At 45.3% G+C, this 16,405-nt stretch overlaps 1 protein-coding gene across 5 annotated transcripts in view; it reads right to left on the minus strand.

Moving 5' to 3' along the window:
• Positions 1 to 16,405, minus strand: part of STOX1 (storkhead box 1) — a 176,088-nt gene that overhangs the window by 10,831 nt on the left and 148,852 nt on the right. For 4 of the 5 annotated variants that reach the window (XM_068258578.1, XM_068258579.1, XM_068258577.1 and 1 more), the window contains one exon: positions 3,539 to 3,691. In XM_068258578.1, the coding sequence (XP_068114679.1) occupies positions 3,539 to 3,671 (133 nt within the window). In that variant the 5' untranslated portion in view covers positions 3,672 to 3,691. Of the gene's footprint in view, positions 1 to 3,538; positions 3,692 to 8,502; positions 8,604 to 16,405 lie in introns of those variants that run through there. The other variant, XM_068258576.1, reaches the window with a different exon arrangement.

Genomic DNA, 16,405 nt, shown 5'->3' on the forward strand with positions numbered 1-16,405 from the left:
GCACCAGCAGGGATGCGTAAAAACGTATGCATGGCGGCCGGCCAGCTCTTTTAGTCGGCAAAAAGAAACTAGCTGGCAGAGGGGGACCAGAGGAGCCATGAGTGACTGCGAGGGCACAGGATGGCTGCAGGGGGCTGGTAGATGCCCCAGGTAAGTAAAACTCATTTTTTTTTTCTTTCTTTCTTTTTTTTTTTTTTTTTTTTACAGTTAAGGTTCCCTTTCACACTATGGGCCTGATCCAATTCAAGTTTTCTCCTAAGTGATATTTTCATATCTTATGATTAGAATGCCTATTAACCCACCAGCAAGCACCAAAATAATTTTGACGTTTTGGTACTTTTTCAGTTTACACGGAAGATGAAAAAATATTTCCTATAAGAAACTTCGGGGAAAAGGTGAATTATTGGATTGGGCCCCATGTCCGTTACATCACGGTGTAACAGACAATATTATCGAATCAATGCAATTATACTTCAGTGGGGGTTTTCACACTGGCAGCAGTGTGGTGTGACAAGTCCTAACAGAACAACTGGCTGCAGCGCGTTTCCAGGCAACGCAGGCGGTGCAAGCATAAAGTCTATGGTCTGTATGCTGCACTGTATGGGTAGTGTAAAGGTGCATACACACATCAGACTATATTCTTTGGAAAATGAAAGATCACAGACCAATCTTACCACCTTCCATGTAGTATGAGAGCCATACTCTACACAGTCTATTCTATGGAGCTGCACTCCCCATCAGACAGAAATCTTTGCAAGATGCTGCACACACAGATGCTGTACAGACACAAAAGATCAGTATCTGCAAAAGATCTGTTCCTGCCAAAGATCCATTCCTGCAAAATGCATTCATAGTCTATGAGATCTGCAGATCATCATACACACCTTGTTTAACTGACATTCATCTGCAGATCAGATCCACCAGGATGGATTTTCAGATCTGCAGATGATTGCTTGATCTGCAGATTAATGTCAGTTAAATCATGTGTGTATGATGATCTGCAGATCCCATAGACTATCATTGCAATTTGCAGGAATGGATTCTTGGCAGGAACAGATCTTTTGCAGATACTGATCTTTTGTGTCTGTACAGCATCTGTGTGTGCAGCATCTTGCAAAGATTTTTTTCTGATGGAGAGTTCAGCTCCATAGAAAAGACTGTGAAGGTATGGCTCTCATACTACATGAAGGGTGGTAAGATTGGTCTGTGATCTTTCATTTTCCAAAGACTATAGTCTGATGTGTGTATGAGCCTCTAGGCTGTGATGCCACTTATCATCAATTCTATATTTCAGGATGCACAATGTATATGGTGTGAAAGGAGCCTTAAGCTGCGTACACACGCCATACCAGATACAACGACGGGTCCGCCGGACCCTCCCGCTGGGCGGTCTTTTAGACGTCAGTAGTGTGTGCGCGCGCGCTGTCAGCAGACTGATAAGGCTGTTTCTGAACGATCCGCTTTCTGTGTTTAGTTTATGCTGTTCGGAGCTCTGACATGATGTAGTAACCAGGAACTATTCATAGGTATAGTACAATAATTACAAATAAATATGTTCCATTTCCTTTACAAAATAATAATAATAACTTTCCTTTAATAAATGCATTACAGACAAAAAACAAGTAAGTCATTTTTATTTAATAAGTTTCCTTAAAAGGACAACTGAAGCAAGAAGTAAAGAGGCTGCCATATTAATTTCCTTGTAAACAATACCAGTTCCCTGGCAGCCCTGCTGCTCTATTAGGCTGCAATAGGGGCTGAATCACACCAGAAACAAGCATGCAGCTAATCTTGTCAGATCTGACTAGATTAGCTATATGCTTGTTTCGGGTGTGTGATTTAGACACTACTGCAGCCAAATAGATCAACAGGACAGCTGGGGAACTGGTATTGTTTAAAAGGAAATAAATATGGTTGTCACCATATCCCTCTCGGGTGTACTTTAAAGTCTAATTAGATTTATTTTTTTATATGTGAAAAAGCACAAGAAACGCCTTAGTTTCTGTCCCAGATACCTGCTTGAAATGTGTGCCCTTAAAAACATGCAGTTCCAGGGACCAGAATCAGAGCTATAGAAACCTTCTACAAATAGGCCATCATCTGCTGCTGTCTGACAGTCTTGTACAGATTTGACCACCTCCCCTCTGAACAGGAAGTGATGGAAATTCTCTCAAATTGAGACACAGGACAACATTTAACATTCTAAAAAGATTTTACTTATTCCTTTGTCCAATACTGGGCCAAATTTACAGAGACCATAAAAAACAAACAGGACATATGGACATAGGAAATAGTTCGTAGCTTCTTGGTACAAGATAGATATCTTCAAGTCAACGTCCGGAGGAAGATTTAAAAAAAAAAAAAAAAAGATTTGGGTGAGATTAGTATGACAAGAATGGCTTTTGAGCTTTTATTTCTGTCTTATGTTCTGTGAGAACGTCCATTTCATATCCAAACAGAAAGCGAAAAAATCTTGGAAAAAGTGACCAAGACCACACGAAAAAACAAATTACTGTATGTAGTGAGAATCCCTCTCTCTTTCTACTACTACTACTCTTCTTTTTCTGTCTACAAGACTAGTAATTTTCATAGCAAAGCACAGGAATTGAAGGGAGAACAGACACAGACTGCAATAAAACCCCTGAAAGTTTTTTAAACCCTTCCCACACTATTCCATACTCTAACACAAAGGCCACATTCACAGTGGTGCAGTGCGGCATAACAGCTGCTCTGTAACGTGGCCTGCTGCACTGCAGTGTGCGGAATGGTAACGCACTTCATGCAGCCAGTTACCGTGCTTTGATGTTAACAGTGAAGCATAAATTTCAATGAGGCAGGGAACACACTTGTCTCAGTTTTCTGCATGCGTTTTCTGCACACCAAGGGCTCTATTCACAAAAGCGGGATAACCTCTATCACAGCAGTTATCATGCGATCTGCCGCTTGCAGAGCTTAGAGTCAGTTCACGTGATAAGCGAAGGTTTCGCTCGTCACGTCCGCGTTTCACATAAACCGCGCATGTGATCGCGCGGAAACCTTTGCTTGTCACGTGACCTAACGCTGTTCACATGACAAGCTCTGCGAGCAGCAGATCACGTGATAACTGCTGTGATAGAAGTTATCCTGCTTTTGTGAATAGAGCCCTAAGTGTGTTTCTATGCAGGAAAACGCGCATTTTTTTCACAGCAGCTGATGTAATTGATAGAGAAAACTGACAATGTGCAGAGTCATCATGCTGAATGTCAGTTTTTATTCTGCGTGCAAAAAACATATCAAGTGTGAGCTAGCCCATTAACATTTTTTCTGTGCAGAAAACGCACACGAAACAGCCAAGTGTGTTCCCTGCCTGACTGTTTACAATGCAGCACCGCTTTCCTGATCTGTTGCATTGTGTACTTCCTGTCTCGGTCACTGTGAACCTGGCCTCAGAGAGAGAAGAAAATCCACACACAGGGAATAGCGGGGGCTTGACTGCAGTCCCTGCCTGAGGCCAGATATATATTATATGTAAACACAAGGAACAAGTGGTGTGCAGCACCTGGGTAATGTTTTATCAGCTGCTCCATGAGAGAATCCTGTGTGACCAGAGTCTGTGCGGCATTCATGTCGGATATTGCACAGCATAAGACTTCTGCCAGAGGGATGAACTGCGACTGGGAGACCGGATTCATCTGCACCGGACACACATCTCCTGCAACAAGAGACACAGACAAGGTGACACACGGCTAAGCATCACACAATGACAAGCAGAGGTACAGCAGGAGGGTCAGCATGCAACAGGAAAACATCATCACTAAATGTACAAATCAGAAATGTGTTTCATGCTTCAAATCAGACGTGTAGATGGTGTAACAGACTCTCTTAAAGAGGAACTCCAGTGAAAATAATGTAATAAAAAGTGCTTAATTTTTACAATAATTGTGTATAAATGATTTAGTCAGATTTTGCCCATTGCAAACACTTTCATCTCCCTGATTTACATTCAGACAATCACATGGTGACATTTTTACTGCTGACAGGCGATATCACTGGAAGGAGATGCTGCTGGCTTTTTGGGCAGTTGAAAACAGCTGTTATTTCCCACAATGCAACAAGGCTTCCACAGTGTGATATCAGTACCTCAGTGCTGTGACGCACTAACATCACACTGTGGGAGGGCTTTCACCACAATATCAGCCATACAGCGCCCCCTGATGATCCGTTTGAGAAAAGGAAACGATTTCTCATGGTAAAGGGGGTATCAGCTACTGATTGAGATGAAGTTCAGTTGTTGGTTACAGTTTCTCTTTAAGTGGATTTTGAAAGTCAGAGTGTCCATAAATTAAAATTTAAAATATATATACGGTATTAGTAATGTTCTCCATAAGGGGGGGGGGGGGGTCAGGAGAAAGTATAATGAGTGGTAGTGTAATAGGGGTAGTCATATAAACAGCCACACACACTTAAGGACTATGCCTCCTGCAAAATAAATGCAGGGTTCCTCGAGATCAAAAAATTGTTTGCAGGGGTTCTCTGATATCCCAAAGTTATTTGCAGGGTTCCTCCAGGGTAGAAAGGTTGAGAAAGGCTGATATGGAAGCTGCCATATTTATTTCCTTTTAAACCATACCAGTTCCCTGGCAGCCCTGCTGGTCTATTTTGCTGCAGTAGTGTCTGAGGGCTTGTTTCCACTGTAGCGGTGCGGAATCGCCTGGATTCCACCGCAGAAGAAATCGCATGCAGGTGCGTTTTTTTACGCGTTATTTTACGCGATTACGCATGCGATTTCGCATAGGTTAGGCTATGTGCGTTTTTAACCATGTCACTGCCTGTGTTAATTTACATTGGTTCCTATGCGGAATCGCATGCGTAATCGCGTAAAATAACGCGTAAAAAAACGCATGCGATTTCCCTATTAAATACATTAGCGGCGATTCGCATGCATTCCACTAGCAGGCGAATTTGTTGGCTCTTTTGTGCGTTTTTTCACCGCTCATAAAAACGCACCACGCAAACGCTACAGTGGAAACAGGTCCATTCACTTGCATTACATGTGCGAATCTGCATGCGTTGGACGCATGCAGATGCGCGATAGTGGAAACGAGCCCTGAATCACACCAGAAACAAGCATGCAGCTAATCTTGTCAGATGACAATACTGTCAGAAACACTTGATCTGCTGGATGCTTGTTTAGGGTCTATGGCTAAATGTATTAGAGGCAGAGAGGATCAGCAGGACTGCCAGGCAACTGGTATTGCTGAAAAAGGAAATAAATATGGCACCCTCCATGTACTTCTCGCTTCAAGTTCCCTTTAAAAAGTATATGTACATATAACATAAGTGCTGCTTAATATGTTGGCACTTTATAAATACAAGAAATATATCCTCCATAATAATCCCGGAGTCCTCCTTTGTCCGTGTGTCCGTGCGTTTGGCTTACCGCGCATGCGGGGCATGTGGGCGGACGCTGGGACAGCAGGACAGGGCCAGGCGGGCGGGAAGTAGGAGAAAAAATGTTCACTAATAATTTGTGAACATTTTTTCAATTCAATTCCTTCAAATGTAATCTAAAACCAAAGTTGTCAGTTAAAGGGATAATGCACTACAACCAGTGCACTTAATGAAGGGCTCAGTATGCCTGGAGCGCTGACTTGCAGAGTTCATTATCATTTGTCTTGGTAATAATAAATTCATTTCCCCCGGCATTGATTCCAGACATCACAGCAGAGATTCATTTCCCCACACTGAGGGGCCCACCATGGTTTCCTGCTGATAGGTCTACAAGAAAAGGGCTTTGTTACAAGAATATACCTATATTACTGCCAACGCTGGACTTGACGCAGTATATAAATGTATGGCATGCAAAAATAAAGGTTGGCTTGTAAATTATAGCCATGCATGCGGTATCTGATCACATGATTACAGCAGCCAGGACCTCCCACTTTGCCCTTCCTGTTAAAAACACACTGCCTGTCTCAATGTTACAGGAAGTTAAAAAAATAAAAAGACAGAGGCGTGTATGTGTTTAGCTCACATGTGATGTATGCAGCTTGGGATCTGTATTTCCCATCTAAACTACTTATGTCACACACATGGGAGTAATGCTATTTAGAATGATCTTTCATGACCATTTCAGGTGAAAATTAATTTGCAATCTAATCCCTGTCAAGCAGCCCATTCTGTCCTCTGCAGAATAGACAAGGGAGGGCAAGCAGAAAGCAGACCATTACTGCTCGTAGCAGGAACTACAATAGCAACTGAACAAGACATCAGGGGACACCTGTACGGACATGAGCCTGAAACCATCATGAGTGATCATTCTGGCCACAGAAAACTGTGAGTACATGGTTGAGGAAAGTCATCAAGTCTTTATGTTGTCACCAACCTCTAGCTGCTTGCTTACTCCCCCCTTACCCAGCCGGGTCTGATGCCAGGACTTCAAACATTTATTAAAATACAACATCCTTAAAGGAACTCCAGCGAAAATAATTAAAAAAAAAAAGTGTTTAATTTTTACAATTATGTATAAATGATTTAGTCAGTGTTTGCCAATTGTAAAATCTTTCCTCTCCCCGATTTACATTCTGACATTTACCACATGGAGACATTTTTACTGCTGGCAGGTGATGTCAGTGAACGGAAATGCTGCTTGCTTTTTTGGCAGTTGGACCCAGCTGTAAACAGCTGTTATTTCCCACAATGCAATGAGGTACACAGACAGGAAACTGTCAGGACCATGGTCCTGATATTTCACTGTGGGAGGGGTTTCACCACAATATCAGCCATACAGAGCCCCCTGATGATCAGTTTGTGAAAAGGAATAGATTTCTCGGTACTTTTCCGTTAGCCAGGCGCATCCACTAGGTGGCGATAAAACTCCACCAGAATTACATCTTTCCCTACTATCCATGGCGGCCTGGAGGGGGAATAGTAGTTAACGCCACCTAGTGGATGCACCCGGCTAACAGAAAAGTACCGATTTCTCATGGAAAAGGGGGTATCAGCTACTGATTCGGATGAAGTTCATTTCTTGGTCACGGTTTCTCTTTAAATTTCTGTTAAGTGAAATCTCCATGATGTGCAAGCACCCACAAGGGGTGTTTAACGGCATTCCACTTAAAGGGATACTGTAGGGGGGGGGGGGGGGGGGGTCGGGGGAAAATGAGCTGAACTTACCTGGGGCTTCTAATGGTCCCCCGCAGACATCCTGTGTTGGCGCAGCCACTCCCTAATGCTCCGGCCCCGCCTCCGGTTCACTTCTGGAAAACCACTGCGCCTGCGTTGCCGTGTCCTTGCTCCCGCTGATGTCACCAGGAGTGTACTGCGCAGACACAGACCATACTGGGCCTGCGCTGTGCGCTCTTGATGACATCAGCGGGATAGAGGACACGGCAACGCAGGCGCAGTGGTTTTCTGACTTTAAAGTCTGAAATTCCAGAAGTGAACCAGAGGCGGGGCCGGAGCATCGGTGAGTGGCTGCGCGGTCACAGGATGTCTGCGGGGGACCATTAGAAGCCCCGGGTAAGTTCAGCTCATTTTCCCCCGACACCCCCCCCCTCCCCCCCCCCCCCCCCCCTACAGTATCCCTTTAATGGCTTCTGAGTAAACTTGGTATGCTGTTTCAGGAGAGTGTTTACCAGGAAAAAAATATTGCATCTAAATGCAGTAAAATACATGTAAACGTGGTCAAACGCTATGAGTCCAATCCACTTGGGTCGCCGGATAAAGGATTGAAAAACATCTGGACAGATGCAGCAATTTGTGTAAATGATGTTCCTGGTGCTGTGAAAACATTGTGTAAACCAGGCCTACAGCCTGTGCTGTCAGAAGTTACCTCCAGGTGCCTCAGCTTATTACCACCCCTAAATTAACCCTAGAGTGAGAAAAACTGAGCCTTGATGAAGAGCAGTTAGTGGTGCGACCTATTCAATGTTCTCTGTAAAGACCAACAGAAAATATTTCAAGAGCCAAGCCTATAGAAATACCATTTACAAAGCATAGACTGTAGTCACTGAGGTTGTGCATGTCAGTCTAAAGCCATGATAAGCTATCAAGCAGCAGAGAGGTGCGCTTCAGCTCATAGACCAATCCCTCTCTCCCCTTAAAGTCCATATGACTCAAGGGGGCGTGGTTCAGACTAGTTTGATATAAACAAGCAACAGTCAGTCCATGAAAACGGTTTTCTTTACTTTGAGGGGAAAAAAAAGTTTTTGCAAACCATTTTTATGCAGAATTTAAAATTGTACTCTATTAAATGCATATAAAACTATGCTTGAATTTGGCCTTTAAATCCTTTCAAGAACAGTACTGGGCTTAGGAGTGTCCCAGATACCTTTTAATAATTGCCTGGAAGTCCACTTAAAAACAGTTTGTTTGTTTGTTTTCTAACTCACTAATGGCAGTTTAAGGTTTTAGCAAACACACACTGAATAGTACACTGGGTGTAGCCTAAACTAAGCTCAGTCACTGAAAACATGTTTACAATACCGCATGCAAGAAGCCTACAGGTCTGGAGTGCTTCACCTAATATGCCATTCCTGACAGAGCCACATCTTGGGGAGGTTGTTAAATTACAGCTGACCTTTGTTTTACAGCCTCCCATTGTGAAGGCCAACAAAGCCTGTTTATACAGAACTCTCCTAGAGCTTTTTATCCCGGGCAGTTGCTAGGATACCGGTCTCAGGTGTATAAATCGGGGAGAGCCTTTGTGCTGGGCTAAGAAAGACAAACTTCAGATACTCTCCATCCTGTGTGAACTCATGTCAGGCCTGAAACTTAATACACACCAGCATGACACAAGAAGATCATGAAAAACCTGCACTTAAATGGGTGAAAAGGCAACTCACCTGACAGACTAAACAAATTAAGTGGCCTAGCAAGGAAATAAATGGCAGATGGGACAACGTCTCACAAATGGGTTCTGATGGTAAATATTGTGCAATGGGTACAGACAGGAAGATGCACAGTATTATTTCAGAGAATTTGTTTAGCACGTACAACGTTTGCCGATCAGCACAGCAACAATTTGTTCTCACTATACAGGTTGCTGAGCGCATTTCAGCAAGGCGTATAGTGGGCGCTACGCAAGGACATCTACAGTGCACAGATTGCACTGTCTGATGTTACAACTTAAAGGGAGTCTGAAGGCAAAAAAAAAAAAAAAAAAATGATACTTACCTAAGGAGAGGTAGGGAAGGCTCTGGGTCCTATACAGCAGTGTTTCTTAACATTTTATCACTATGTACCCCTTTTGAAACCCTGTATTCACAAGTACCCTCTAGTATAGTAAGCATTATCACAAGAACCCATTGACAAATATATATTTAACAGTAGTACAAGATAATTGGTTCTAAACTATTTCCAAGCATTTACTATTGCTTTTAATTAGCAAAACACTAAATGTGGTGTTTAAATAAGATTTATCATTTTGAAATCTTGGTTAAGTATATCAAACCCGAGTACCCCCTGGAACCATCAGAAGTACCCCCTGGGGTACGCGTACCACACATTGAGAACCTAGGCTATAGAGCCTTCCTGTTCCACAGGCTGAGGCTCTCCTGCACTGGCATCCACGTTAGCAGTCTTTCACTGTTCAGAGACTGGTCTCATCCGCTGGGGGTGGGCTTCGGAAGTCTTTGCAAACACTGGGGCTTCTGAAGACGGGACGCTCCATGCTGCACACACGCGAATGCTCTCCCTCGCGCATGCGCAGTACGGAGCCCCCGGTTCCCGAAACCTCCTACACTCAGATTTAAATGGAGGAGCCTGCGGGGGAACGAGAGGATGAGGAGAGAAACGGGAAGGCTTTATAAGACCCAGAGCCTTCCCTCTCTTAAGTATCTGAATTGTTGGGGATCTTTTTGCCTTCAGATTTACTTTAAAGGATACCTGAAGTGACATGTGACATGATGAGATAGACATGTGTATGTACAGTGCCTACCACACAAATAACTATGCTGTGTTCCTTTTTTTCTTTCTCTGCCTGAAAGAGTTAAATATCAGGTATGTAAGTGGCTAACTCAGTCCTGACTCAGACAGGAAGTGACTACAGTGTGACCCTCACTGATAAGAAATTCCTCTTTTTTACCTCTTTCTTGCTCTCAGAAGCCATTTTCTGCTAGGAAACGGTTTTATAGTTGGAATTTCTTATCAGTGAGGGTCACACTGTAGTAACTTCCTGTCTGAGTCAGGACTGAGTTAGCCACTTACATACCTGATATTTAACTCTTTCAGGCAGAGGAAAAAAAAGGAACACAGCCTAGTTATCTGTGCGCTAGACACTGTACATACACATGTCTATCTCATCATGTCACATGTCACTTTGGGCATCCTTTAAAGGACAACTGTAGTAAGAGGGTTATGGAGGCTGCCATATTTATTCCCTTATAAGCAATACCATTACCTGGCTGTCCTGCTGACACTCTGCTTCTAATACTATTAGTCATAGCCCCTGAACAAGCATGCAGCAGATCAGGCGTTTCTGACATTGTCAGATCTGACAAGATTAGCTGTATTCATGTTTCTGGTGTAGCAGGATAGCCAGGCAACTTGTATTGTTTAACAGGAAATAAATATGTCAGCCTCCATATTCTTCTCACTTCAGGTCAGCTGTAAGAAAACTGAAGCAAAACGGATGCAGATGTCAAAATCACCCAGCAAGGGCCGTATGTACACTGAGGCCTTGTTTCCACTGTTGCGACGCGATTTCGGCCGCATTCCGACGCTTGTAAAAACGCATGTGGATGCGTTTCCACATGCGTTTTTACCCGCGATTTCGCATGCGATTTCGCATGGCAGGGTGCCATGCGAAATTAACCATGACACTGCCAGGGCTAAATAAAATTGAAAAAGGTGCGAAATCGCACGCGAAATCGCGGGTAAAAACGCATGTAACAAACGCATGCGTTTTTACTATTAAATACATTAGCGGCGATTCGCACGGATTCCCGACGCAGGCGAAATCGTTGGCTCTTTTGTGCGTTTTTTTCACGCTGAAAAAAAACGCACCTCAACAACGCTACAGTGGAAACAGGCCCATCCACTTGTATTACATGTGCGGATCTGCATGCGTTGGACGCATGCAGATTCGCGATAGTGGAAACGAGCCCTTATGCTCCATTTTTGTTCAACTTTTGGTTTTTTTGCACCTGTTTAAATAAAATTAACCCCATTTTTCGGTGACCAACCCACTTATCTGCCTCTACTCTTAGAGCTTGTAACACTGCTGTAATTTAAGAGTCACCAGCCTACGACAAGTTTATTATTATACAGTTAACACCTAAATGTGGTTTATTGGCCTGGCTTCTGCCGTTCGCCTGTCTCTTGGTTTCTGTTTATCGAATAAACCACCAGCAGTAATCACATGTAACCTTGTGGTTAGCGAGTTGTGCGTGTGGCCAAGCCAAGCTAGAGAGGCTATTTTGAAGTAGTGAATATACACACACGCCTGGAAACATGGGCTTTAATTATATAACAAAACTGGCAGTCAGAGAGCTCCTGTTCCTGTGCACAAACCAACGGTGTTCAGGATCCGGGACCTCCGACTCCTCAGCCGAGGCCTGACTAGCAAGTTCCACCGAGTCATCTGGTGATCCTCCTGCTCTTCAAAAGAAAATAAGCAGCAATGGCAGCATTCATTCACGTTCGCCTTGATGCCTCCTACCAGTAATCACAACAAGGCTACTCATGTCCCCACACTGAGCTGACGAATGCTTTACATTTTTGCAAATGAGAAAACAGCTGTAGATTAAAAAGGATGCCTTTTCCTTCCTGCCCGGACTCAGCATCTGGTGCCCGCGTTTCTCTGAGGAACTTGGCGGATTCACTTTCCCTTTTGTACAGGAAGAAGAGACATAAATCGCTTCCAACGAATAAACTCCTCACTTATTTGTTAGGAAAGGTTGGCGTCAACTAGAAATAAGGAAGTATCACAATTATTGGGGGTTACAATATGTAGGACATGCTGTACATGAGACACTAACCTTTTGGGGACCGCTGTAGGTAAATCCAACGCCGCACTTATGGCTGTCGAAGCCTGATGCGGCGTAGGATTTATGCTGCCTGCCGTTTTCACTCCCAACCTGATCGTGCGCACCCGAGAGGGGAGATTAAGCAGTCATATGACAGTTGACATCTCACCTCAGTGATCAGAAGCCATCGCGATTGGCTCCTGATCACTACGATCGGCGGCGGATCAAAGATCACCATTAAAACTGCAGCAGTAGGGGGGGGGGTGAGAGGAAGCGTATCCACTCACATTCCTGGCATTTCCCCGGCGATCAGCGCACCCCTCCGCTCTTGCCAGCATCCCCGCTCGCTCTGACGTGTTGGGTCCTGACTTGATGACGTCATCAAGCCGCGATCAGGAACTTAGCATCAGTATGAGCGGGGATGCCGGCCAGCGACGAGGGGTCCATAGCTGCTCATCGCTGGAGCCTGGGATGTGAGTAAAGGCTGTTGGCTACAGGGGGGGGGGGCACCTGGCTACAGGGGGGGCACCTGGCTACAAGAGGGACACCATGCCCAGCTAGCCCTGCCAGGGATCCGGCTACTTGTCGCACCCCCCCCCCCCCCACACACACACACACACGGTAATCCCTGTCTGGCAGCAGGCCAAGCAGGAAGGGGCGCTCACTTCCTGTAGCCGAAGCGATCACATGCGCGGAAGTGTGACGTGTAAAACTTGCAGAGGGTATTTTAAAAAACCCGCGTCACCAAAGACTTGCACGACTTATGGTCCGCCGCACCTTAATGTAGGTTTCCCCTCACTTTTGGGTATGCAGCAAAAAAGTCAATTCCGTCACATCGCGTTGGTATGAAGGGCCCCATAGACTAACATTGCCCTGCGGTGGGGTGAGGTAAAAATGCTGCCCAGCGCCAGTGTGAAAGGGCCCTGATGTGTTGTGCCACTAGTAGGTATGGTCAATGAGATGCAAATTTATGCAAATTTTTGCACTTCCTTTGCTCATTAAATCAGTTAATTTGATATGTTAAAGTTGGGTATGGGGACTATGAATTATGTTACACAGTAGTACTATAATCTACGTATGCACTCCCCGCAGAGCTGCAGGGAATCCACTGAGAATGTTGTGCACATTGAACACAGAGGTGTTGTCTGTCACCCATAAACCTGGTTCAGATTGTACATGAAGAATGTGTGATGGAGGAAGAATCTCCTCATTCCCCTGCAGAGTACCTGCACATCACTTAGATGCACCCACAACTAGATTGCCCTAGGGCCTGATGGATATTCCTTGTTCCTGTCTGTACTCTCTACAAGTACTCTTACCAAGGACTAGTTTTGATTTCTACTTACAGCTACTCTACAGCCATATCCTAAGTATAGTTAAAATGCATCTGTGGTGTACATAAAAAAAAACACAGGTGTGTTAATGTTTAAAAGTTAGAGTGTCCCAACACATTGTTTAATAAGTTTCACTAGAACCCCACTGGTATCAGCTTGGTTCTGGTGCATAGATCTGCCCCCTTGCAGAATATGGCCCTGGCTTTTTTTCTATCCGATATGGAAAAGGTAGAGGCTTTTTTCTGCAAGGTGGCAGGGCTACATGCTGGAACCAAGCAGATATGGAACTCCAGTGGATCTTATTACACAGACAACTACTGGGACATTCACATTGACAATGACAGGCAAGGAGGGCTGACAGGGTAGAGTGTCAGCTTCTTCGCCAGGAGCTTTTTGTTCCCAAAACCATATGCCATCTTAATATAACTTTAAAATTCCTAAGCTTTGGCAGCAATTTGAAGCCTTTTATGTTGCATAATTTCAAACCACAAGGATTGTAATATGTAAATCAGAGCAGTAGTCTGAATCCTAAACTAAAGAGTCGGAGGATTGTTACGACTCCCCCCCGATGTTGCAAGGTGATTTCTAAAAGAATGTTCTTTTTGCACATTAACCACTTAAGGACCGCAGCATTTTTGGAAGATATGTGCTGCATGGGCTCTTCAGCCCACAGCACAGATCAGGAGGCAGGCAGGGCGATCAGACCCCCCCCCTTTTTTCCCCACTAGGGGGATGTCCTGCTGGGGGGGTCTGATCGCCGGCTATTTGTGTGTAGCGGGGGGGCTCCTCAAAGCCCCCCTCCACAGTGCTATTCCCCCCTCCCTCTCCTTCTATGGGCGGTACAGGATAGCGATCCGTCCTGTACCGCCTCAGATAGGCTTCAGCCGGCGCCAGAGGCCGGGGATCGCCGATCTCCTTTACGGCACGCCCTACGATGTAAACACTGGGGATTTCTTCCCCGGGTGTTTACATTTCGTCTGCGAGCCATGACTGGAGGCTCGCAGGCTGTTCACGGAGGCCCCCCGCCATGAACTGACAGGAACCATAGAAACCCACATGCGACCAGTTGCCGCCTATCGGCGTTGGCTGGTCGTTAAGTGGTTAAACAGAACCACTCTGAAAAAAAAATGGTGCAAACTGCAAGATTTCGATTTTCTAAAAATCAAAATGCTGCGGTGACAACACCTCCATAGGGTGACATCAGGTGTGGGCATCAACAGGGACCTGGGAGTAGGAGTGTCTGGCACTAGAGCACACATGTCAAACTCCAGCCCTTGGGCCAAATCTGGCCCTCAGAGCCATCAGATTTGGCCCCCAGGTGGTTCCCCACTTTGCATTATGTTTGGCCAACTCTAGACCACCAGAGAAGCTATATTGGCTTTCTTGGTGATCTAGAAGCTTACCCTCCATATGGGGAGGGGGACAGCACTAGTAGTGGCTGGATAGTGTACTGGTTAAGGGCTCTGCCTTTGACATGGGAGACCAGGGTTCGAATCCTGGCTAGGTCAAGTACCTATTCAGTAAGGAGTTCAAGGCAAGACTCCCTAACACTGCAGGGTGGCCTCTTGAGCGCGTCCCAGTGGCTGCAGCTCTTGAGCGCTTTGAGTCTGACAGGAGAAAAGCGCTATATAAATGTTCAGATTATTATTATTATATTATTACTAGATACTAGGGAACTGTATAGGAGAGGGAAGGGGGTCACTAGACACCAAGGAACTGTAGAGGGAAGGAGGGAGCCAACTAAACACCAGTAAACTGTATAGGGGTTGAAGGACACTAAGCATCAGGGAACTGTATAGGGAATGGAGGGGGGCTATTCGACACCAGGGAATTTTATAAGGGAGAGAGGTGGCCACTAGACATTGAGGTTGGCCTGTGACTGGGTCCCAAAGCTAAATTTCGGTCCACTTTGTATTTGAGTTAGACACCCCTGCACTAGAGGGACATGGTAGGGGCAGGAGGTGACTAGGTTTCCAAATCAAGAAGTTCAGCCGAACATCAGAACACACCAAGGCTCAGGCAGGGAACACACTTGTCTTTCAGTTTTCTGCGTGCGTTTTCCTGCATACTTTTTCTGCACACCAAGTGTGTCTCTATGCAGGAAAACGCGCGCGTTTTTTCATAGCAGCTGATGTAATTGATACAAAAAACTGACAAAATGTGCAGAGTCATGATGCAGAATGTCAGTTTTTTTTCTGTGCGCGAACAAAATATTGTGTACTAGCCCATTGATTAACATGAGTTCTCAGTTTTTCTGTGCAGAAAACGCGTACGAAAACTGTCAAGTGTGTTCCCTGCCTCAGCGTAGCCTTGTTCATAGCAGCAGCCTGCACAGCTGAATTGGCAAGGCTGTATAAGACACAGACTTGCTACCACAGTTTGCTCTCCAGCAAACCTCTAGCCCTTGAATGAGTCTAGCTAGAATCGGTCAATGTCATTTAATACAAATGACAACTGTTCAAAGTGTTCAGCATTTTCTAGCCATTTTAATCAGTTTATGTGTAAATTAGAGATATCAGTCCTCAGAGGAACTCATAAGCGAATCCCTACCATAGTCACATGTCCCTATAATAGTCTAATGGCCCATACTCACTGGCTACAATTGTCGCCCGTGAGTATGAGGCGCAACACGGGCGCACACCCCGAACCGTCGCTGCTGTCGCCAGGCGATTGGCGCGGTCAATTGCCTGGCGACAGTTGCCGGCGCAACTGTCACTAGTCCGCGTGGGTATGCGGACTAGCGACAGCAACCAGCAGGGAATACCCTGAGCATCCGGCGGGGGGGGGGGGGGGAGGAACATCAGCGACAGCTTCCTTCGCATCAGTTGCCAGGTCCCTCCGCCGTGTGTATGCGGAGGGACCTGGCGACGAGCTGTCGCCGGCCTGTCGCGCACACGCTCTCGTGTGCTAGCGACAGGCCACAAATGTAGCCCGTGAGTATGGGCAATAAGGCCAAATGGGAAGGGGGGGGGGGGGGGAGGTATGGAAGGTCTGCTAATTGACTGATCTGTATGTTTTTTGGCATGTGGGTGGAAATTTGGGTACCTGGAGACAACCCACATTGATCACTCCAGAAAGATCTTGCACAGGTGTTCAGCAAGCTATGGCTTATACTGGTCTGAA

This window comes from Hyperolius riggenbachi, chromosome 10, assembly GCF_040937935.1.
Source record: "Hyperolius riggenbachi isolate aHypRig1 chromosome 10, aHypRig1.pri, whole genome shotgun sequence".
Lineage (NCBI taxonomy): Eukaryota > Metazoa > Chordata > Amphibia > Anura > Hyperoliidae > Hyperolius > Hyperolius riggenbachi.